This window comes from Mobula birostris, chromosome 6 (assembly GCF_030028105.1).
Source record: "Mobula birostris isolate sMobBir1 chromosome 6, sMobBir1.hap1, whole genome shotgun sequence".
In the NCBI taxonomy this organism is placed as follows: Eukaryota; Metazoa; Chordata; class Chondrichthyes; order Myliobatiformes; family Myliobatidae; genus Mobula; species Mobula birostris.
Genome location: NC_092375.1, coordinates 79,233,416 through 79,258,667, shown reverse-complemented (window position 1 = coordinate 79,258,667; position 25,252 = coordinate 79,233,416). Strand labels below are relative to the sequence as shown.

General features: G+C 41.3%; 1 protein-coding gene across 3 annotated transcripts in view; it reads right to left on the bottom strand.

Moving 5' to 3' along the window:
* The window catches only part of reps2 (RALBP1 associated Eps domain containing 2), a 241,838-nt gene that overhangs the window by 71,927 nt on the left and 144,659 nt on the right, over positions 1-25,252 (bottom strand). For all 3 annotated transcript variants that reach the window (XM_072260703.1, XM_072260704.1, XM_072260705.1), the window contains exons 6-7: positions 20,735-20,885; positions 16,785-16,848 (exon numbers count right to left, since the gene is read on the bottom strand). In XM_072260703.1, coding sequence (XP_072116804.1) covers positions 16,785-16,848; positions 20,735-20,885 — 215 coding nt within the window. The remainder of the gene's footprint in view (positions 1-16,784; positions 16,849-20,734; positions 20,886-25,252) is intronic.

The following is a 25,252-nucleotide window of genomic DNA, read 5'->3' as shown; positions in this document are numbered from 1 at the left end:
ACGCTGATGGGAACGGAGGAAAGAAGAAAGGTGACTCTAAACCAACGGAATTAACTTACGAAGTTATGGTGAAGTGTTTGGAGGAAATGTTTGAGCAGCATCGGATAAAATTATCTGAAAGTTTAACTGCTCAATTTGAACAACATCGTCAAAGCCTTAATGAAGATTTAAAATCAATCACGGAATCTTTGAAATTCCTGAATGCTGATGTTCAAAAACACGATGCAAAAATTTCTGAGCTGGATACTAAATCTCAGAAGACGGATACAAAAGTTGAGATCTTAGAGAAGAATCTAGCTTTGACTACTAAACAGCTCCAACAACTTAAATCCAAAGTTATTTATCTTGAGAATTGATCGAGAAGACAAAATTTACGTTTAATTGGCCTACCCGAGGATGTTGAGGTTGGAGACCCTGTAATATTCTTTGCTAAACTTTTAAAGGATTCGTTCGGTTCAGTTTTTCCCAATGATCCTCCATTACTCGATCGCGCCCATCGTATACCGTGGGTAAAGTCGGCAGCGGCTGTTTCCCAACCCAGACCAGTTATTCTTCGTTTCCATTATGCTAATGTTAAAGAACAACTTCTCCAGATCGCTCGTCGACAAGGGATGATCAAGTATCACCAGCATTCCTTCAGAATAGTTCAAGACTACAGTCCTGAAGTGATGAAGGAACGACTGACTTTTAAACCTTTAATGTCGGAATGCTATCAAAAAAATCTCAAACCGGCACTACTGTATCCTGCACGACTCAGAATCTCTCTTCCCGATGGAAATCGTCGTGTTTTCCACTCTACAACTGCCGCTTGGAGCTTTTTGGATGATAATTTCCCATCTGATACAGATACCCTCTCTTAATCTGTGTCGGGTGCTTCCAGCACCAATTTTTTTTCTCTCTGGTGTTTTTCTTCAAAATAAACCTTCTACTACTATGCGATGAAGGTTTTTTATAAGTTTAAGATTTTTGTTCTTTGTTTTTTACTATAGTGATTATTCTATAACTTATATAGAATATTTATCTTCTGTGAATAACATCATTTTCCCTTAGTTAACCTTTTGTTTTAATTTATCCTTTTTTGTTATTACTAATGATCCGATCCGACGGTCATTTGTAGTTATATGCTTCCTATTTTTGATTTTCGCATAATTAAAATGGCGACTTGTCTTTCTTTTTCTATAATTCTTATTTTTTTTTCGGGACGCCATGTTCTTATGCTTCTTCTTCTCATAATCCATTTTTCTTATTTTGGAAGCGTTTTTTTTATTTACTCGTTTATAATTAACTAATTATATGCACTGATACTGGTTTCTTTTATTTTATATATTTTAGTAATTTTTACTATGGAGACTAATTTACAATACTGTTTATTTTTCACATATTAGTCTTTGGGAGGTCACTTATTTAACATATATTTTTGGAGTTGCCCCCTGCAGAAATGGGGTTAAAGTTAGTATTAGTTAGCGCTTTTTTCAGCCTTCTCTGGCTCAGTTCGGGTTTCTATTTGGGGTTGGGGGAGGGGGTGGTCTTTTTCTTTTTTAATTTTTTCTATTGGGCTGATTCAGAACTACAAAGATGTCCCCAGTGTCGAGATTTCCGGTTCCTCTCTAATCATGTATTCCTCTTCCGATTTCATTAGCTCACATTATGGTTAACCCCTTACTCACCAAAGGGTTAATTTTTAGTTATGGCTCATTCTATTAATTTTGTCTCTTAAAATACAAATGGTTTAAACCATCCAATAAAACGGAAAAAGATTTTCAAAATATTCCAAAGACTGAATGCTCATATTATCTTTGCTCAAGAGACTCATGTAAGGAAAGAGGACAGTCAACGCTTCTTTAAGTTTTGTAAAGGACAACAATACCACTCAAATGCTCAGGCCAAAATTAAAGGCGTTTCAATTTTTATTGATCCCTCAATTACATTCATTCATCAAGACATCATTTCAGATCCTAATGGCAGATTTCTGTTAATTACGGGGGTACTTTTTAATAAAAAGGTCGCTATGGTTAATGTTTACGCTCCGAATGTGGATTATCCTGAATTCTTTAAACATTTACTTACTTCCCTTCCTAATTTAAATGAGTATATGTTGATAATGGGCTGTGATTTTAATTTATGTTTGAATCCCATGTTGGATAGATCCACAAGTAGTCCGGCTTTACCGAATAAGTCGGCTACTATTATCAACTCTTTTATGTTGGATGCTGGGATTTCAGAAATTTGGAGATTTCTACATCCAAATGATAAAGAATTCTCCTTTTTTTCACATGTTCACTGTTCTTTTTCCCGAATTGATTATTTCCTGATTGACTCTCGTTTGATTCCATATGTAGTTGATTGTAATTATGACATTATTGCTATTTCAGATCATGCTCCATTGAAACTTTCCATCAAGTTAATGGATACCTTTTGTACTACCAGACAATGGTGATTTAACCCTATTTTGCTTCAAGATCAGGACTTTGTCAAATTTATAAAGGAGCAGATTGATTTCTTCTTTTCAACTAATACTACGGATGAAGTTTCCAACGGAACTGTTTGGGACGCCTTTAAAGCTTATATCCGTGGTCAAATTATTTCCTATTCGGCCGGTTTGAAAAGACGTATTAACAAGGAAATACTTCTACTGGTTGATAAAATTAAAGAAGTTGATAAAAAATATGCTATTTCTCCTAGCAAGGAGCTGTACAAACACAGAGTTGAACTCCAATTGGAACATAGCTTATTACTAACATCCTTGATCGAAAATCAATTAATGAGAACTAGAAGTGATTTTTATATTCATAGTGATAAATCGGGTAAATTACTGGCTAACCAATTGAAATTTGATTCGGTTAAACGTCAAATTACTAAGATCCGCAAACAGGATGATACTTTCACAGTTGATCATGTTGGGATAAACCAAACCTTTCAAGAATTTTATACCTCTTTACATCATTCTGATTTTCCTCATGATTCTAATTTCATGCATGATTTTTTAAGTAAATTGAGTTTTCCGAAACTATCTCCCGAAGATTGCCTATCATTAGAAACTTCCATTTCAGAGGAAGAAATAATAACTGCAATCTCATCATTAAATTCCGGTAAAGCACCCGGTCCCGATGGGTTTACAGTGGAATTTAAAAAATTTTTTTCCTCCATTCTTTCTTCTAAGTTGTCTAGAATATTTAAGGAAGCAATTAGTTTAGGTAAATTACCACAATTGTTTTATGAAGCCTCTATTTCCTTAATTCTTAAAAAGAATAAAGATCCTACGGATTGTGCATCCTACAGACCGATATCTCTTCTGAATGTAGATTCAAAAATTTTTTCAAAAATTCTAGCTACTAGACTGGAGAAGGTGTTACCTCAAATTATTTCCATGGATCAAACCGGATTCATTAAAAATCGCTATTCATCTTTTAATATTAGGAGGTTAATGAATATTGTTTATACCCCCTCACTTACTACCCCGGAATGTATTATCTCATTAGATGCTAAGAAAGCCTTTGACAGAGTTGAATGGCCTTATTTATTTAATGTTCTTGAGAAATTTAATTTTAATTTGACATTTATATCTTGGATTAAATTGTTATATTACTCCCCGGTAGCCTCGGTCTGTACAAATAATTATAGATCTCCTTTTTTTCGTCTTTTTCGCGGTACTAGGCAAAATTGCCCTCTTAGTCCTTTACTATTTAATATTGCTCTTGAACCTTTAGCAATTGCTATCCGTGACTCGCCAAATATTGTTGGTATTACCCGTGGAAATGAAATACATAAACTATCATTATATGCAGATGATTTGTTGTTATATATCTCTAACCCGGAGAAGTCAATTTCTGCTATCTTAGATCTGTTAGCTCAATTTAGTAACTTTTCTGGTTACAAATTGAATCTTAGTAAGAGTGAATTATTCCCTTTAAATAAGCATGTACCTATTTATGGACGTTTAGCATTTAAATTGGTTACTGATTCATTTATATACTTAGGAATAACAATTACCAAAAAATATAAAGATTTATTTAAAGCTAATTTTTTACCTTTAATTGATCAGATTAAACTTTTATTTACCAAATGGTCCCCAATCTCTTTGTCTTTGATTGGTCGGATTAATGCTATTAAGATGATCATTTTGCCTAAATTTTTGTTTATATTTCAATCGGTTCCAATTTTTATCCCCAAATCTTTTTTTGATAACGTAGATTCAAAAATTTCCTCATATATTTGGCAGAATAAAAATCCTAGGTTAGGTAAAAGATATTTACAGAAATCCAAGAAGGAGGGGGGACTTGCCCTCCCAAATTTTAGATTCTATTATTGGGCAATTAATATTCGATATTTAAAATTTTGGCTACAAGATTTGGATGCATCTTTAAACCCTCATTGGGTAAATCTTGAATCTAATTCATTACAAGGGTTTTCCTTGGGTTCGGTTTTAGGAACTTTACTTCCTTTTACTTCTTTTAAATCATATAAACAAATGAATAACCCAATAGTTAAACATACTTTACGTATATGGTTTCAATTCCGAAGATTTTTTGGGTTTAATCAATTCATTCTGGTCCTAAATATAGACTTACAACCTCATCCAATTACTGCTATCTTTGGACTACCAATGATAGACTCAAATAATTTAACCTCTTCATCACGAAGGATGATTGCATTTCTTACTTTAATAGCTAGAAGGTCCATCTTGTTGAATTGGAAAGAGATCAACCCTCCTACAGTATTTCATTGGTTTTCACAAACTATGGTGTGTCTGAATTTGGAGAAAATTATAAGTGCAGTTTATGACCCTTCTATTAAGTTTGAAAAAATTTGGAGGCCATTTATTCAGCATTTTCATTTGATGTAATTTGATCATTTCCAAACTGGTTTTATTTCTCTGTACTGTTGTTGGAGGGGAATGGAGGCGTCGATGCTGAGGTTTTCTTCTTTTCCATTTTTAAGTTGTTAGTTTTGCCCAAGTCTTTTAGTTTAGTTTAGTTGTTTTTTTGGGATGGGTTTTTTTTTCTTTTTTTTTGTCTTTTTCCCTTTTTTTTGCTTTATATTATCCGTGATCAGTTCTACATGTATGGGAGTTTTGGTAATTTCCACTATTTGGTTTTGCAATTACTCTTTTTTTTAAATGTAACAATACATCTCATATTATCTGTATTATTGCTATGTTTTGTTTCTATATTTTGAAATTAATAAAAAGATTGAAAAAGAAGATTGAGGGGGGATCTTATTGAAATGTATAAAATCCTAAAGGGATTGGACAGGCTAGATGCAGGAAGATTGTTCCCGATGTTGGGGAAGTCCAGAATGAGGGGTCACAGTTTGTGGATAAAGGGGAAGCCTTTTAGGACCGAGATGAGGAAAAACTTCTTCGCACAGGGAGTGGTGAATCTGTGGAATTCTTTGCCACAGGAAACAGTTGAGGCCAGTTCATTGGCTATATTTAAGAGGGAGTTAGATATGGCCCTTGTGGCTAAAGGGATCGGGGCGTATGGAGGGAAGGCTCGTACAGGGCTCTGAGCTGGATGATCAGCCATGATCATACTGAATGGCGGTGCAGGCTCGAAGGGCCGAATGGCCTACTCCTGCACCTATTTTCTATGTTTCTATGAATTTAGAAGGCTGAGAGGGGATCTTATTGAAACATATAAGATTATTAAGGGATTGGACACGCTGGAGGCAGGAAGCATGTTCCCGCTGATGGGTGAGTCCAGAACCAGGGGCCACAGTTTAAGAGTAAGGGGTAGGCCATTTAGAACGGACTTGAGGAAAAACTTTTTCACCCAGAGAGTGGTGGATATATGGAATGCTCTGCCCCAGAAGGCTGTGGAGGCCAAGTCTCTGGATGCTTTCAAGAAAGAGATGGATAGAGCTCTTAAAGATAGCGGAATCAAAGGTTATGGAGATAAGGCAGGAACTGGATCCTGATTGTGGATGATCAGCCATGATCACAGTGAATGGCGGTGCTGGCTCGAAGGGACGAATGGCCTACTCCTGCACCTATTATCTATTGTCTATTTAAACTTCTTCAGGGTAGGCATACCTTGAACAGACTTCACAACGGAGTAGTGAATCGTAAACACAAAATACTCTGCAGACGCTGGGGCACAAAATACTCTGCAGATGCTGAGGCCAAACTCAGGTTGGAGGAGCAACACCTCATATACCGTCCTGGTAGTCTCTAGCCCCTTGGGACAAACACTGAATTCTCCAACTTCCGGTAATTCCCTCCCCCTCCCTTCCCCCATCCCAGTTTCACTCTGCCACCTCCCCCAGCTGCCTATCACCTCCCTCATGGTTCCGCCTCCTTCTACTACCCATTGTGCTTTCCCTTATTCCTTCTTCACCTTTCTTGCCTATCCCCTCCCTGCTTCCCCTCCCCCACCCCTTGATCTTTCCCCTTAATGGTTTTTCACCTGGAACCTACCAGCCTTCTCCTTCCCGCCCTCCCCCCAGCTTCTTAATAGGGCCCCTGCCCCCTCCCTCTTCAGTCCTGATGAAGGGTCTTGGCCCAAAACGTTGACTGATCGTTTCCACTGATGCTGCCCGACCTGCTGAGTTCCTCCAGTGTGTTGTGCATGTAACAACTGGAACAGTCACCAGATTGGAACCAGGAGGGGGAAGGGAATAAAGATGGGTGATGGCCGATTGGAGTGTTTGGTGGAAAGGGAACAAATGAGAGGACTAGTGTAGAATTGAAAGTACAGAGGTGTGGGGCATGTAAATAACCCATAAGAGGAAGTGTTATCTAAAATTGGAAAACAATCTTCATGCTATTGAGTCATAGACTCCCCAGGCAGTGGTCTTCCAGTTTGCAATGGGTCTCACCCTGGCAGTACAGAAGGCTGAGGATGGACAGGTCATTGAGGGAATGAGAAGATCAACTGAAATGGCATGCAATTGGAAGTGTGGGATAGCAAATACACACTGAGTGTTGGTACTCTGTGAAACGGTCATCTAGTCTGTGCATTCTCTCACCAATGTAGAGGAGGTTACATCAGGAGCACCAAATACAGTAGACAAGGTTGGCAGAGGTGCACGTGAACCTTTGCTTCATCTGGAAGGGTTGAATGGTAGTGAGAGAGGAGGTCCCCTTTTCAGGGCAGCTCGTCCACCTTTGGTCCCCACCTGGCACTCAGCTCTCACCTGTGTCTCCAAGTAGCTATAACACACGCAGCGGTCACACCCCGGTAAACCGTCTCGGCAGACGGTCCAAACCAGGTGAGGGTAGCCGATGGGTCTTCGACCCTCGGTGAGGTAGGGGATCTGTCTATCCCAGAGTGTGAAGTCTGGCCCTGGAAGGTTGAGTGGAGGAGACCGATTAATGGTCCAACGGTCAAGAAGGCAGGCCCAGCAGGCGTTGTGGAGCACTAAGAGCACAACAAGACACTTAGGCGTCCTGGTCATCCACTGCAGCAGGAGAGCTCTCCAGCCGTAATGGTTGTCCGTGCCACTGGATCAAAGTCTCTTCTGCCGAGAGACTGGGATTGCCCCTGTGCAACGGCTGTTCCACTTCAAACTCCACCACGCACGGGTTTCTGCTGTGCAATTCATCTCGTCCAAACTCAACTCGTCAAGCCCTGCGGCGATGGGGGAGTGGCGAAGCAACAGGTGGAGGTGACCACTGCACGTAGGCGGCCTTTGGACCACTGGTCGTTCGTCTCTGTACCTAGGGCAGCAGAGATGTCTGGCAGCATCCTGGGTGACCGGGCAGCCCTTTTTAGGACAGCACTGCCCACCCTCACATGAGGGAGGGGGTTAGAAAAGGTACCCTAAACATTGCCTGCCCTACAACATCTGGCTAGCTAACGGCGGCTGGTGGATCATCTCCTTAGCGGTCGACATCCATCAAGAAAAACCAATCAAAGAAAACTCATTTTTGGAGCCTGGAACGTCCGCATCTTGCTGGACAGAGACAAGGTGGCAAGGCCTGAAAGACGAACAGCACTCACAGCGGCCGAACTTCACTGTTATCGCATTGACATCGCTGCACTCAACGAGACCAGGCTTGCAGACGAGGGTTCATTACAGGAAGCAGTGAGTGGATATACGTTCTTTTGGAAAGGGAAACCACAGACTGATGACAGGATCCACAGAGTAGGTTTTTGCAATCAAAACTGCTCTGCTGAAGAACATCTCTACTCTACCCACTGGAATAAATGAACCTATCATGAAGTTCCGCTTTCCTCTCAGCAAGTCCCGGCATATCACCATTGTCAGTGTCTATGCAACAACTCTCGTGAGTCCAGATGAAGACATGGAAAGCTTCTACGAGGACCTGCACCAGACTATTCGGACAACCACCAGCGACAAACTCGTCATCTTGGGTGACTTCAGCGCTAGGGTGGAGACAGACAGCAACAACTGGGATGGAGTCCTTGGGAGACATGGGGTGGGAAAACTAAACAGTAACGGCCTGCTGCTTCTGAGCAAGTGTGCCGAGCACAACCTGTGCATCACTAACATGATGTTCAGACTTGCAAACAAGTACAAAACAACCTGGATGCATCCCAGGTCCAAACACTGGCACCTACTCGACTATGTCATAGTACGCCAGCATAACCTTCAAGATGACACCATCACCCGGGACATGCGAGGTGCTGAGTGTTAGACAGATGACAGGCTGGTTCGGTTGGTCCTCAACCTGCACATAGCCCCTTTGCTTTTTAAGCAACCAGAGACTGTCAGAGTGTCATTCAACATTGGCAGACTGCAAGACCCAGGTCAAGTCCAACGTTTTCGAGATGTATTTAATTAAAAACTCTCCGGCAATTCACCACTTGTGGAACCTGTTCTGAAAAGTGGACACAGTTCAAAGATGTCATCATGCAGACTGCAACAACTGTACTCGGACTGAAAACCCGAGTGGATCAAGACTGGTTTGATGAAAACCACAAGACTATCTCAGCAGCCCTTCAGGCCAAGAACAAGGCCTATGCAGACTGGCAGAGTGACCTGTCATCTGTCTCAAAGAAAGACAAGTTTAAACACCTGCAGTCCAAAGTACAGGCAGAACTGCGAGAAATGCAGGACAAGTGGTGGCAGATAAAGGCTGAGCAGGTGGAACGCTATGCAGACATGCATGCCACCAGAGAGTTCTTCAGCACCATAAGGTCAGTTTATGGTCCTTCTAAATCAGGATGCTCCCCCTTGCTGTCATCTGACGGGTTGAGCCTGATCAAAGACCAGGAAGGACTGCAAAACCGCTGGGCTGAACACTTTTCCAACCTACTCAATAGGCCGTCCACAGCTGATCCTGATGTCTTACAGCAGATCCCTCAGCAGCCGGTCCTGGATGACCTAGACCTGCTGCCCTCTACTGACGAGATCGAGAAAGCGATCTCGCAGATGAACTCCAATAAAGCAACAGGGCAGGATGGCATTCTTGCCGAGATCTACAAAGCATTAGGCCCAAATGCCTTACGGGCATTCCAAGACATCCTGGAAGACATCTGGATCACAGAGGAGATGCCTGACAACTTCCGTGATGCCCTCATCGTGGCTCTCTACAAAAACAAGGGAAGCAAATCAGACTGCGGAAACTACAAGGGTATCTCACTGCTGTCCATTGCAGGCAAGACTTTTGCCCGCATTCTCCTGAACAGACTTGTCACTGTCTCGGAAAGGAACCCCCCGGAGGCGCAGTGTGGCTTTTGGCCAGAACGGAGTACAACAGACATGATATTTGCTGTGAGAAGTGCATCGAGCAGAATAAGCCTCTTTACTGTCTTCACTGACCTGACAAAGGCATTTGACAGTGTAAACAGGGAGGCCCTCTAGATCATCCTGAGACGTTACGGATGCCCGAGGAAATTTGTGAAGATGGTTCAGCTGCTCCCCGACGGAATGGCTGGACAGATCCTTTGCAGTGGTGATACATCAGCTGCATTTGTCATTTCCAATGGGGTAAAGCAGGGCTGTGTACTAGCCCCAGTCCTGTTCAATCTGTTCTTCACTTGCATGTTGTCATGTGCTGTCCAAGGTCTGAAGGAGGGAGTGTACATCAGGTACTGATTGGACGGCTCTCTCTTTGACCTTCGCCACTTAAACGCATGGACGAAGTGCCTCCATACAGTCATTCAAGAAACCCTCTTTGCTGATGGCACTCCTGGCACACAAGGACAGTGATCTACAGTTGATGCTGAACAAATTCTCAGATGCTGCTACGTCCTTTGGCCTGACTGTCAGCCTGAACAAGACTGAAGTACTTCACCAGCCCGTACCAAACACCAACTCCATAGAACCAAAAATCACTGTTGATGACATCCAGCTGACAATGTAAACAGCTTCAAATACTTGGGAAGCATGATCTTGAGTGATGGGTCTTTGGACAGAGAAATTGACTCCAGGATCAGCAAGGCCAGCCAGGCTCTGGGGAGGCTGCGTACCAGAGTGCTCAATCGGCACAACGTCCGCATCTCCCCAAGGCTGAAAGTCTACTGTTATATACCCCTAGGGTTCATTTTTTCTGTGGACTGTCACTTAAAACACCAGGGGAATGAGACTGACATTTGGACACTTGGATTTCTGCTGACTGCAAAATTGCATGCAGCACTGTAAAGCTATCAGCAGCAACAGAACATACCTGGAGTCTGTTTTTGATGTTAAAATCCACTATCTTTATTAGTAACTTCTAAATATAGTAACTTAACCAGGTGATCAAAAGTTAGCAGTGTTATGCATATATAGGTGTATAGATAAAGTTTCCAAACTCATTCGGGCTCAGGTGGTCAGAGTTACAGTCTTACGATGGTAAGTAAGAAAGTGCAGTTCAATCCTCAGATTAACTAATGTGAGATATTTGTAATCCAAAGGCGAATGTTGTGAGAAGGCAATTAAGTCGATATTCCACAGCTTCAACGACAGCAATACAAAATAAGAATAGCAGTAGGTTTTATCTCCGAAGATGTTCCATTCCACACACAAAGTATCACCAACAGTAGCTTATCACAAAAGGGACCATCCTCAAGGAAACCACCACCCAGGCAAGGGTACACACACACACAGCTCAGAGTCAAGATGGTTTCAATCAATGAAAGACACCAGTGAGTGGGGTCGCTGGTTTAAACTTTCAGTTGCCCAAAAGGGATGAGTTAAGATCGATCCAGAGTATTGATAAATGACTCTCACAAAGTACTGCAACTACGTTTGTAGAAGAAGTTTGCAGAGAAAGAGGAGGGGAGAGAAAGGCTTGAAACAGCAGAAACCGAGTGACAAAGAGGTCACTATTTGGACTCTCTCCAAGTAGCCCGTAAGGGTGAGTTTGATTCCATTCGAATACAAAAGTGTGACTGTCACACAGTTAATCCACAGAAGTGGCTTCTCTGGTGAGGGGAAAACCTTTGTGAATACCACGTGTGCGCTTACCCTTGTCTGGGTGTAGTAGTTCACTGAAGAAAAGCACACCTGTGGCAAATCACTGTTGGAGTTATTTCATATGTCGTGGAACCGGATAAGTGGCTATCACGTTGTGTGTTTGAGGTAACTTGATACTTCATTTGTGGAGAGGAACAACTTCAGAGATAAAACCTACTGCTATTGTTATTTTGTATTGCTGTTGTGGAATCTGTGGAATATTGATGCAATTGCCTCCTCACAACATTCGCCTTTGGATTACAAATATCTCACATTAGTTAACCTGAGAATTGAACTGAACTTTCTTACATACCTTTGTAAGACTGTAACTCCGCCCACCTGAGCTCGAATGAGTTTGGGAACTTATCTATACACCTATATATGCATTACACTGCTAACTTTTGATCACCTGGTTACTATATTTAGTAGTTACTAATAAAGATAGTGGATTTTAACATCAAAAACAGACTCCAGGTGTGTTCTATTGCTGCTGATACTTTTAGTGTTGCGTGCATGTAACCAGTACTTTTCCCAGGGTTGCGTGTACGTAACACTACAGAGCTGTGGTCATCCCTTCTCTCCTATATGGATGTGAGACCTGGACTCTGTACCGACAAAACATCAAACTGGAGAAATTTCACATGCACACCCTCCGCTCCATCCTTGGCAAGACCGTGTCTCCAACCTGGAAGTCTTGGATCGCGCGGAGTCTACCAGTGTTGAGTCCCTGATCATCAGAGCCCAGATGCGGTGCGCGGGACACGTCATCAGAATGGACGACCACCCTATGCCTCGCCAGCTGCTCTATGGTGAACTGGAGACCGGAAAGAGACCTTAAGGTTGACCACGCAAGCGCTACAAAGACACTGTGAAGGAAACCCTACGCTACTGTGACATCCAGCCAAGGGAACTAGAAGCTGCGGCTGCTGACAGAACCCGCCAGCGAGCCCTGTGCTACGAAGCCTACACCAGTTTTGAAGACTGGTGCTGCCAAAAACTGATGGAAAACTGTGAGCGGCATCACAGAACAGTAGCCACAATTATTACAACAACAGATTTCCAGTGCCCCCATTGTGCTAGACTCTGCGCTTCCAGACTGGGAATGCAGAGCCACCTCCGTGTTCTTGTTTCTTAATATTACAGATTTATGTATAAATACATGAATTGCGTATGTCATCATGATACCATGTTACATGTGCGGGTCTTGCTTAAAATAGACTGAAAGTTAATCTCACATTCCCGGACTCCTGTGTCTTCCCTTTAACTAGTTTAATGTGTTGAAATTACAAAACATAACATTGGCAACAAGTTTTTTTCAGAAATTGACCCGAGATGGCCACCGACCCATTCAAGTGCAGAGAGACGGTCGAACTAAAAAAAAGTGCAGCGAGAGGAAGGGTAATTAAAAACAGCGCAGCCCATCACATCCAGAGATGGTTGAGTTTTAAACAAAAAGCAGTGCAGCCCATTCTTCAAAAGGGAAGACACATTCGAGTTGAAAAAGATGGCCTTAAACAGAAGAATTCAGGGTTCTTAAAAAGGGAGTACCAGGTAATAATAATCATTTAAAAAAATCAGAAATGGCTGGCTACATCTTAAAGATTGATAAGTTTGATTACACAACGGGCAATGGCTCATGCATACTGAGCTATTGGAACCGTGTTTTGAAGCAACTGAAATAGCCAATGAGAAACAAGTACTAATTTTGCTGAGTTCATTGGATTTGAAGTTTGACTGTTCCAACCAAACCAGCAGAAATGAGCTTTGCTGATATTGTCAGAGTAATGCAGGAACACTTAGAACAAAAGTCGTTGTTGATTGCAGAATGCTTTAGGTTTCATCAACGGAATGAAAAAGAAGAGGAGTCTATTTCAGCATATGTGGCTGAATTGAAGGTATTGGCTGAGCATTGTCAGTTTGGCGATTAAGAAAGGTACTAGATGATGCCACAATTGCTAAATACCATGAACCGTTGCCCAGAGGACAAACAGGTGTTGGTGCTAACCTCTGTGCCTCTGGTTGGAAAGCATATTGGACCAAGGAAAGACCATGCTGCTCAGAGGCAGTGTGAAAGTGACAAAAGCACAGGTTTGACAGCAACAGTTTTACTTCGCAACATAAGTTTCTGATATGTTAATCAGCCAGTTATGTTGCTTGGTTTTTAAGCCGGAAGAAAGTTCAAGGAGTTTCAGGAAAGTTGCAAGCACTTGGCTTTTGTGCGTATAAAAAAAACAGAACCTACTCTGCACGCATTGAGGTTATTGCATGAACTTCAAGTGGGAGACAAAAAACTGCTTGTAAAAGAAGATGCAAAGATCAAAGCCCAGCTGGATGAATGGAGGGCCAAAAAGAAAAGTTAATGAAGATAAGAAAACAGAGAATTCTTTAAATGATGTTGTGGATGAGGAAACCAAGAGGAGAGTTCAGACTATAAAGGGAGCAATATAGAAGGATTAATAAGAAAATACTCCGGTGAACTAAATGCACCTTTCCAAGATCAAGACACACAAACTAGAAGAAGGAAAAGGAAGAATAAAGGTTTTCAGAGCTATCAGAACCACTTCCTGCAGACTCAGAAACAATTCCTAGAACCACCACAGAGGAGGCCCCAGAAACTGAAATTGCTTACACAGCCACAAGTCTCAACTGCCAAGCAGAGTGATCCCCGTTGTCATGAAAGACGTTATCCCTCAAGAGTAAGAAAACCTCCATAGCAGTTAAATCTTTAGCCCTGAATGGGACAATTTAAAATTAATCATGCTGTGGATGTCTGTATATAGTAGTTGTATTATATAGTATATTGTGTATTTGAAAGACTTTATGGCTAAGCAGGGAGGAGTGTTGTGTATTTAATATTTCAATAATATTTGAGTAATCTTGTATATATATATATAGATATAGGTTGATTAAACATTCTTGTTTGTTAACAATTCAATACCAGTTATACGTATAAGTTATGTGAATTACATACGTCATCACACTACCACGTGATACGTGTAGGTCTTTCTTAAAGTAGACACAAAGTTAGACCTGCATCCCATACTCTCGTGTCTTCCTTTGAATTAGTTTAACGTTTTGAAGTTACAAAACATAATACTTGTGACAAGGTATTTTGATTGAACGAACTCGGGATGGCTACCGACCCGTTCGAGCGTCGTGAGACGTTTGGACTAAAAAATAATGCAATGAGAGGAATGGAACACAAAATCAGCTACCATGTGATATGTGAGCACCTCGCTTGAAGTTAATCGAAGTTAGACCCTCATTTCAGACTCCCATTTCTTCATTTGAATTAGTCTAATGTTTTGAAATTACAAAACATAACAGAACTCTGGAAAGCAGAAAAGGGTAGGGAGGAGAAGATATGGCTGGTGGTGGGGTTTGGTTGCAGCTGACAGAAATGAAGAAGGACAAATATTCTAGACATAGAAGCTCATAGGGGTGAAAGGTGAGGATGAGGGGAACTCTAATCAATTCTGCCTGGAGGGGAGGCAAGGTGAGAGTAGAAGTACGAGAAAGAGGAGAGGAGAGGTGAGAGCAGGCTCCCTCAATCACAGTAGACTTGCCTGTCATCTTACACCACTCCTCAGACCACCAATCACCTCAGACTCCTGTCTCACAGCTTTGCTTTCCCTCTTTATACTGGCCATCTCGCCTCTCCTCTCTCATTTCTGATGCAGGGTTTTGACCTTGACAATTCCATTCCCACAGATGACATGCGGCCTGTCGAGTTCCTCTAACAGATTGTTGCTGTATATTATTTCCTTTATCTCGTGATCTATTAAATCTGGTATGAAATTACTTCACAGACAATAAAACCTATCTGTTCAGAACCTGAAATTAAAACATAATTTTTCTATGACACACTCCAGGTTTAAATAACAGGAAGGAATGCAAGGAAGCAACTGTTTTAATCATGTGAATATTTTTCTCTGACACTTTGAATGTGTGTCACACAAATTTAACCATTTATCTAATTTTCTTTTCTTCAATCGAATTACTAGGCAACTTTTAAAATGCAGGCTTAACCCTTCAGTTTCTACATCTAGATTTCAATATCACTGATCAGCAGAGGGAACAGCTTCCTCATAAGTGTGAAGGTAAGTTACTGTATTCTCATATCTCTGTAAATCCTACAGACTTGTGCAAAGGCAAGTTTATTTCTTATTGGTACATGTAATGAGTTTTTCATGGCTCATGATATTTGAAAATCAAAGGAATTCTGGTGCACAAAGAGTGCAACCTTCATTAACAAACTGCTTTTTATTGCTTAAAAATGTCTGTATTTACAAAGGCAATTAGTTAATATAAACTATTTATAAAATATAAAATTATAAAATATTGGGCATTATTGATTTTTTATTTTCTGCATTGATGCTTAAGCACCTCTTAAGCAGCTGACAAAGCTAATTCTGCGGCTGTCTAAACAACTGATGTTGAAGTAGGATCATAATGTTTTACTAGAAGCTTGTTGAGTTTTTAATAGATAGGGGTAGCACCAAACATTCTACATACTGTGGAAATATAGAAAATGAATGAGTAAGACTTATTTGGGCTTTGTGTAGATATTGTGATTGGGATGGTCTAAATATCTAAATAAACATCAACTTCTGCCAGAATGGGTACTGGCAGGAACACAAGTGATGTCAATGATAATTCTATGTACCGAGAGTGATGAGGAATTGGGACAATATAGTCAGTTATTCAGACAGCTTCAAGACAGTTGTTGGAGATTGACAAGAGAATGTTGTGAGAGAAATAAATAGCCAAAAAAATATACTGTATCTGTTGCAGTCAAACGGGGTTAACGTTTCAGGATAATGACCATCTGCCAGAAAAGTGGTAGAGTTTTGCAAACTTTTGTGCAATTCACAACTCATGGGTAATCGTTGTTCAACCAAAATTGCCAGCAAGAAAAACATCTTCTGGCATGGTTGCGATCTCATCACTATTTTCCCAATTTAATCTGAGTCCCTAGTTCCCATGTGCAAAAAAACTACTAAAATATTAACACAAACACGAGGAAATCTTCAGACGCTGGAAATTCAAGCAACACACATTAAAATTGCTGGTGAATGCAACAGGCCAGGCAGCATCTATAGGAAGAGGTACAGTCGACATTTCGGGCCGAGATCCTTCGTCAGGACTAACTGAAAGAAGAGATAGTAAGAGATATGAAAGTGGGAAGGGGAGGGGGAGATCTCATGCACTTCCTATAGATGCTGCTTAGCCAGCTGCATTTACCAGCAATTTTTATGTGTGTTGACTAAAATATTAACTGCCGCTTCAACTAAGATTAAAATTTGCCAGATTCAGTCCACAATTATAAAATCCATATTGATCTGGAAAACAAGATGCAGTAACTGTGATTGACGTGCTGATGGATGCAGCTGGAAACTGTAGGTGACAAGGGTGAAAAAGGTAAATAGAAGTTGACTTACCATATGTGAGAAAGTTCAGGGATAGGAAGCTTCGACTTGGTGAAGAGATCCTTAGCAACACACCCTGTAAGAAAACTTGGGTTAATTGGTGACAAAAACTGTGTGAAAATGAGCACAGAAATAACTTTAAATCCGTAAATCTTTGAAGATTGCACGCTGCTTAATTTAAACCCAAGGGATAATACACTCTCTTTGAACTCAAAGTATCACAGACTATTAGCACTGGCCTTGTAGATTAAGAAGAAACTAAAACAACTTAAATGCATCTTACCATATCAACTCTGAAGATCTCCCAACCACTGCCACCAAACTCAACAGTTCCCTTACCCAGCATTGCTCGCTTGTACCTCTTAGTCAAGGTCCACAAACCTAATTGTGCGGGTAGGCCCATTGTCTCTGCCTGCTTCTGTCCCACTGAACTCATCTCATACTACCTCGACTCCATTCTATTCCCCTTGGTTCAGTCTCTTCCCGCCTACATCCATGACACTTCTCATGCTCTTGATCTCTTCAATAACTTTCAATACCTTGGCCCTGACCTCCTCATTATCACCATGGATGGCCAGTCTCTTTACACTTCTATTTCCACCCCCCCCCCCAAAATCAAGGCCTGAAATCTCTCTGCTTCTTTCTCAATAAGAGAACCAATCAGTTCTCTTCCACCACTGCCCACCTTCATCTGGCAGAATTGGTTCTCACCTTCAACAATTTCTCCTACGGCTTCTCCTACTTTCACCAGACCTGAGGGGTAGCCATGGGCTACCATATGGGCCCCAGCTATGCTTGCTTTTTTGTTGGCTATGTAAAGTCCATGTTCCAAGCCTTCACCAGTAAAGCTCCCCAACTCCTCCTCTGCTATATTGACAATTACATTGGTGCTGCTTCATACTGAGCTTGTCAATTTCATCAACTTTGCCTCCAACTTCTACCCTACGCTTAAATTCACTCAGTCCATTTTTGACACCCATCTCCCCTTTCTTGATCTCTGTCTCCATCTCTGAAGATAGCTGTCAACTGTCATCTTTTATAAACCTATTGATACTCGCAGTTATCTTGAGTGTACTTCTTCCCACCCTGTCTCCTGTAAAAATGCTATTCCCTTTTCTTAGTTCCTTCGTTTCCGCTGCATCTGATCCCAGGATGAGACTTTCCTTTCCAGGACATCAGAGGTGCCCTCCTTCTTCAAAGAACTGGGCTTCCCTTCCTGCACTATTGATGATGCCCTCACCCACATCTCCTCCACCCCATCTTCCCACGGCCTTAACAATGATAGAATTCCTCTTGTCCTTAACTACCACCCCATCAGTCTTTGCATCCAACACATCATTCTCCGCAACTTACGCCATCTCCAACGGGATCCTACCACCAAAGATATCATTACCTCATCCCCTCCATTTTCTGCAGGGATCATTCCCTCCATGATTCCCTTATTGATTTGCCCCTCCCCACTAATCTCCCTCCCTGCAGGTGGCTAAAATGCTGCACCTGCCTATTCACCTCCTCGCTCATCTACATTCAGAACCCCATTCAGTCCTTCCAGGTGAGGCAACTCTTCACCTGTGATTCTGCTGGGGTTGTCTATTGTGTGCCGTGCTCCCAATGCAGCCTCCTCTGCATTGATGAGCCCCACTGTAAACTGGGGGACCCACTTCGTTGAGCACCTCCATTCTATCTGCCAAAAGTGGAAATTCCTAGTGGCCAAACATTTGTTCTGATATGTTGGTCCATGGTTTCCTCTTGTGCCATGATGAAGCCATCCTCAGGATGGAGGAGAAAGATCTTATATTTGTTCTGGGTAGCCTCTAACCTGATAGCATGAATATTGATTTCTCCTTCCGGTACAAAAAAATCTCTCCCCCTCCCCTCTTCTATTCCCCACTCTGGCCTCTTACCGCTTCTTACCTGATTACCATCTCCCCCTGGGTCCCCTCATCCTTCCCTTTTTCCTATGGTCCACTCTACTCTCCTATCAGATTCTTTCCTCTCTAGCCCTTTCATCTTTCCTACTCACCTGGCTTCACCTATCATCTTCTGGCCTTCTTCCTTTCCCTCTCCCCAGCTTTTTATTCTGTTGCCTTCCCCTTTCCTTTGCAGTCCTGAAGAAGGGTCTCAGCCCAAAATGTCAACTGTTGATTCACTTCCATAGACGCTGCTTGACCTGCTGTGTTTTCCCAGCATTTTGTGTGTGTTGCTTAAAAAGCATCTTATGGATTAAATGGAAATTGTTCACATTTTGTTAATCTTTTATTCTTTTATACAGTATATGCAATGCACGCCCAATCACTCATCCATTTCTGTAAAGCCTTCTGACTCCTGTTGTGTGGCTCTTGCACCCAGTCTATATTTTTTGTTCACTCAACATTTTCTAAATTCCCTGTATCTATCAGTTTGAATACCCTCTGGTTAATGGAAGAATAAGAGCCAATATTGGTCACATCAGGCTCAGAGGATCTGGAACAAGACAAACAAAAAGCATGCAAGCCATTGAGAGGTCATGAGAGGTGACGAGGTGTGACAGACAAGGGTTCAGGCTTGAGATCTCTGTTGGAATCTTGGATTCAGGTTTTATTGGGGGCTAAGGCCACCAAGGTTTTGGAGCAATAATATACAATAGCTTTTGATAGCAGTGACACTCGGGACCAGTAAGAAAGGGATCTATTGCTGCAGAAATTCATTTCCTGAACACCAGTTGAACTCTGGTTCTGAAATTTTGTTTTATTGGGAAGCAGAAATGGTGTGAGAAGGTGGACGACAACAGCTGAAACACTGCTTGCTCAGTGAGAATACCAGGGCAGTATGTACTGAACAAATTCAAATAAATTAAATGAAGAGGTTAATTACATAATTACCCTTAGACTTTAACCTCCATTCCACGGGCATTCAACAGGCTTATCATTAAATAGGAAATGGACAAAATAAAACATGGACAGGGAACTTACTGATAAATGTTAACTTGTCACATTCTTCAGCAAGCTGCAAAACAAAAAAAACTAGCCAAAATCATAATTCAGCTTGTGGTATTAGGTTCCAGTGTATGACACTGGCAGATCTCTTGACTAATTCCTTGTGGACCTAGATTCAGGACAGGTGTCAGGCTTTAATTGAAATCATCAGTTTGTGAGAAGAGTGCTTTCCAGAAACCACATACTTTCGGAAACTGTTACTTTTATTCAGGAGAAAGACTTTAATTGATTAACCACTGCAGGGGCACCAAAGCGCCTGTAATACTCCTTACCACCTTCCCTTTTACACTGCCTTTAAAGGACATTCTTAGAACAGTAACAATTGGGATTTTAGGACATATCAACCACTTAGTATCAGTTGTGGTTCACATTCTCAGAAAGTTGCAGGCTCATGGGCCACAGATCTGTAAACAGAAATCAAATTTGACAGTGCTAAGGAAGTGATGTATTGTTAGAGGATCTTCACGTGGAGGACATCTAAAAACCAAGGCCTTATCTCTCTTTTTCGTACAGTGGATTAAAAAAGATCCCATGCAACTGTGTTCCACATGAGCAGTGATTTTTTTTCTCTTTGTTTCTAGGGTCCAGGCTAACATCTAACCCTCAAATCAGATCACTAAACCAGGTAATCTTGCCATCATTACAATGCTGTTCGTGGGACTTTTCTTGCACTAATTCCTATTTTATAAGTGTGTACATTTTAAAAATATTACACCAGAGAAATTCTGTAGATGCTGGTAATCTTGAGCAACACATACAGAATGCTGGAAGAACTCAGCAAGTCAGGCAGCATCTACGGAGGAGAATAAACAGTCGACATTTTGGGTCGAGAACCTTCATTGCTGAGTTCCTCCAGCATTTTGTATCTGTTGCTTAAAATTAGTACTATTGTTTGTAATATGATCTTGGGATATTAATTGAAAATGAAAGCTTTTGTGTAAATACACTTTCATTTCTCTCTTACTTTAAATGAATAAAGCATGTTACCAGAAATAAGGGATTTCGTATCAGGCTGTAGAGATTTAAACTGATTGAGGTAATACTCTCGTTGTTCTTCAGTTATCCTCCAGGGGTCATCTGTGTAATCCGAAGCATCTTCCTGCAGTTCCTGATCTGGTGGTTGGACAGAATTTTGTTTCTGTAAAGAGCAGAAAGACAAGGGCTGTAGTTAGCTGCAGATCAGAATTTAAAGGCATCCACCCTTAATTAGGGATGACCTTGCACATGTAAAAATCTGTGGAAGCTGTTGTCAATTTAAAATTCATGGCATGATAAAATCTTTTACTTCCTCTTGGTAATAATTGAGCCAAGATTCCAGAAACTAAACATAAGAATTGCAGCTTCTTATCTTCAGCCCTGTCGAAGGGTTTCGGCCCGAAATGTCAACTGTACTCTTTTCCTAGATGCTGCCTGGCCTGCTGAGTTCCTCCAACATTTTGTGTGTATTGCATAAGAACTGTAACTTTAACTAGTATGTTTAGTTAGTGCCTCTATTCTAAACAGAGTAATTTTTATGGTGGGAGCACTAAAGGATTGATGAGGCAAATGTTGGCGTGATAATGATGAATGCTATGGGGCGAATGTGGACCCAGATTAAGATTCCACCCCCAAGAAGCTACCAAGTCTGCATATATTTAATAGTGCGGTGGGGAACATCATAAGGCAGGCACAATTCTAAGAGCTTGAAAGACCGTTGTATTGTTGTTGACTTATTTCCTGCAAAGTTGTTAACAGAAAAATTTACTCTACAAGGAAAAGCGTACTCAAAAAGTAAAGACCAGTACAAGGGGCAACTCTTCACAATGCTTCGCTTGTGGATGCAGGGTGGCAGACTGGAAGCTGCAACAAACGTCATTTGTTTAATATTTCACCTGCTGGAGAAGACAACTGGCACGTCGTTGAATAAATGCGTTCTCTTCAATGTCTCATTTCTGAGTATCTCATTACCCTCATTACAGGCTGCCTTCAGGCATGCTCGCTGCCAGAGTAGGGAACATATCTACACAGTATCTGTTTGGGCCAGCGTTTCACATTCACATCATCGTCTCTCCTCGTCAAGATGACGGGAAGTTATATTCATTTCTATTTGCTATACATGCGGAGAGAAGGCAGGGGGAGGAGGCTGAAGTCAAAATGCATCTTTATGCATGATTTTGTTCTGCTCTGAAGCAGTTAAATGTCTCTCTCTCTGGGCAATATTACACAGCTTTATTTCTCCTTTGGGTAGTTGTGACAGCATATATATAAAAAAGCTCTATGGTTCTGCATGTACTTTGAAGTATTTGCTGCAATTCTATTTGGTAACTTAGTGTTTTGCTTAATGTGTTCCAGATTAATTCTTATTGTGAAACCCACATTGACAATAGTCCACGGTCAAAGAGGAAGGCAGCTGGCATTTTGCAGGCACAGCCAAGTCCAGGACAGGGAATTAGATATGTTTTGCTCCATTAAAGTGGGCATTGAAATGAACTGTGATGGGATCTCAGCAGTTTAAATGTGTCATCAGAATTCGCGGGTGCTATACAATTATGAGCTCTCCACCACAAATAGATTTTTTTTGTTTTGGCAATGCCACCTTTTCCAAAGCCATGAGTATCACATCTGGATAAGTTCACTAGCACAGGCAGCTGTCCCTCAATTCCAGCAACCCAGGTTTAAACTTTCTGATTTTCTCTGTGTGGGGTTCCTCTGGATACTCTGCTTTTCTCCCACACTGGCTACGGTAAAAAAAAAATTACCGTTAGTATGGAAGAATTGTTGGGAACCTGAGACCTTGTTATAAAACTGGCTACAGTGAAATAAACATGGCAACGAGATACAGAGGATTCTTCTATTTCATAAAACAGAAAGTGATTTCAAGTGCACTTTGGGCAATACTTCACCTCAAGAACTCATTACCTCCTGTATTCCCACACTACACATTAGCCGATGTCTTGGGGATTCAGTCAAGCACGGTTTCACAAAGAAAATGTCTGTGACCAAATACAGAAAGTAAAGCTTCAGAACGTACTGCAAAAACTAAACTAATTTTCACAGTGTAAAACATGATTGACAGAGGAAATGATGTAAAAGTTTTGAAGATGAAAATTACATCAGGCTGTCAAGTTGCAAAACTAGTGGTCAAGTTGAGCAAAGCCAAGGTAGCATAGTAGTTAGCACGATGCTATTACAGCTCAGGAGCAATCTGGAGTTTGGAGTTCAATTCCGACACTGTCCTGTAACGAATCTCTGTACGTCATCCCCGTGCAGTGCGTGGGTTTTTTCCGGGTACTCCGGTTTCCTCCCACAGTTCAAAGATGTACCACGTAGGTTAACTGGCCATTGTAAATTGTCCTGTGGTTAGATTACTGGACAGAGCTGGAGCGTCGTGGCTCGAAAAGTCTGGAAGGTTCTACTCCGCACTGTATCACGAAATAAATAAACGAATAAATAAATAAAACTCATCATCTCGGGAAATCTGGAGGGTTTCTTATTTAAGAAATGTTCTCAGTTGTTTGTTGTCTTCAGCCCACAGTACTATTCTCATCCGTATGTATGACTCACCTGGAGCACCTCCTCCAGGCTCATTTAACAAAAACCTTCTTTTCATTATATCAGAAATAAACTATTCACAAAATACACAAGAAATACAAAGCAGTACATGGTTTACTTTTCATTTATAGTGTCATCATGTTAATACATTCACAGTGTCATCTCAATATATTCCACATAGAAAGTACCATTGCCACTCCTGTGTCCCTTTGAATGATACACAGTGGCAAGCAAAAAGTTTGGGCACCCCAGTCAGAGTTTCTGTTACTGTGAATGTTTAAGTGAGTAGAAGATGAACTGATCACCAAAAGTCATAAAGTTAAAGGTGAAACATTCTTTTCAACATTTTAAGCAAGTTTAGCGTATTATTTTTGTTTTGTACAACTGTAGAGTGAAAAATAGGAAAGGAGCACCATGCAAAAGTTTGGGTAGCCCAAGAGATTTGAGCTCTCAGATAACTTTTACCAAGATCTCAGACCTTAATTAGCTTGTTAGGGCTATGGCTTGTTCACAGTCATTGTTAGCAAAGGCCAGGTGATGCAAATTTCAAAGCTTTATAAATACTCTGACTCCTCAAACCTTGTCCCAACAATCAGCAGCCATGGGCTCCTCTAAGCAGTTGCCTAGCACTCTAAAAATTAAAATAAATGATGCCCACAAAGCAGGAGAAGGCTATAAGAAGATAGCAAAGTGTTTTCAGGTAGCTGTTTCCTCAGTTCGTAATGTAATTAAGAAATGGCAGTTAACATGAACAGTGAAGGTCAAGTTAAGGTCTGGAAGACCAAGAAAACTTTCCGAGAGAACTGCTCGTTGGACTGCTAGAAGGGCAAATCAAAACCCCCGTTTGACTGCAAAAGACCTTCAGGAAGATTTAGCAGACTCTGGAGTGGTGGTGCACTGTTCTACAGTGCAGCGACACCCGCACAAATGTGACCTTCATGGAGGAGTCATCAGAAGAAAACCTTTCCTGCATCCTCACCACAGAATTCAGCGTCAGAAGTTTGCAAAGGAACACCTAAACAAGCCTGATTCATTTTGGAAACAAGTCCTGTGGACTGATGAAGTTAAAATAGAACTTTTTGGCTGCAATGAACAAAGGTATGTTTGGAGAAAAAAGGGTGCAGAGTTTCATGAAAAGAGCACCTCTCCAACTGTTAAGCACGGGGGTGGATCGATCATGCTTTGGGCTTGTGTTGCAGCCAGTGGCACGGGGAACATTTCACTGGTACAGGGAAGAATGTACATGGATGAACAATTAAATACCACCAAATTCTGGAAGCAAGCATCACACCATCTGTAAAAAAGCTGAAGATGAAAAGAGGATGGTTTCTACAACAGGGTAATGAACCTAAACACACCTCAAAATCCACAATGGACTACCTCAAGAGGCACAAGCTGAAGGTTTTGCCATGGCCTTCACAGTCCCCCGACCTAAACATCATTGAAAATCTGTGGATAGACCTCAAAAGAGCAGTGCATGCAAGACGGCCCAAGAATCTCACAGAACTAGAAGCCTTTTGCAAGAAAGAATGGGCAAAAATCTCCCAAACAAAAATTGAAAGACTCTTAGTAACACCCCCTTTGGCAAGCTGTGATACTTGCCAAAGGGGGTGTTACTAAGTACTGCCATGCAGAGTGCCCAAACTTTTGCTTCGGGCTCTTTTCCTCTTTTGTTATTTTGAAACTGTAAAAGATGGAAATAAAAAAGTTTTCTTGTTTAAAATATTAAAATGTGTCATCTTTAACTTCATGCCTTTTGGAAATCAGTTCATCTTTTACTCGCTTAGCTATTCACAGTATCAGAAATTTTGACCAGGGTGCCCAAACCTTTGCATCCCACCGTACCCATAACTAGTTTAGGGTTGTAACACAGGGCCCTCAGTGCCCAGTGGTGGCTTGATTTTGGACTGCACTTCTTTCCCATAAAGCCTTTGCATTATCTGCTTCACATTTTAGTCCATCCCTTGGCACATA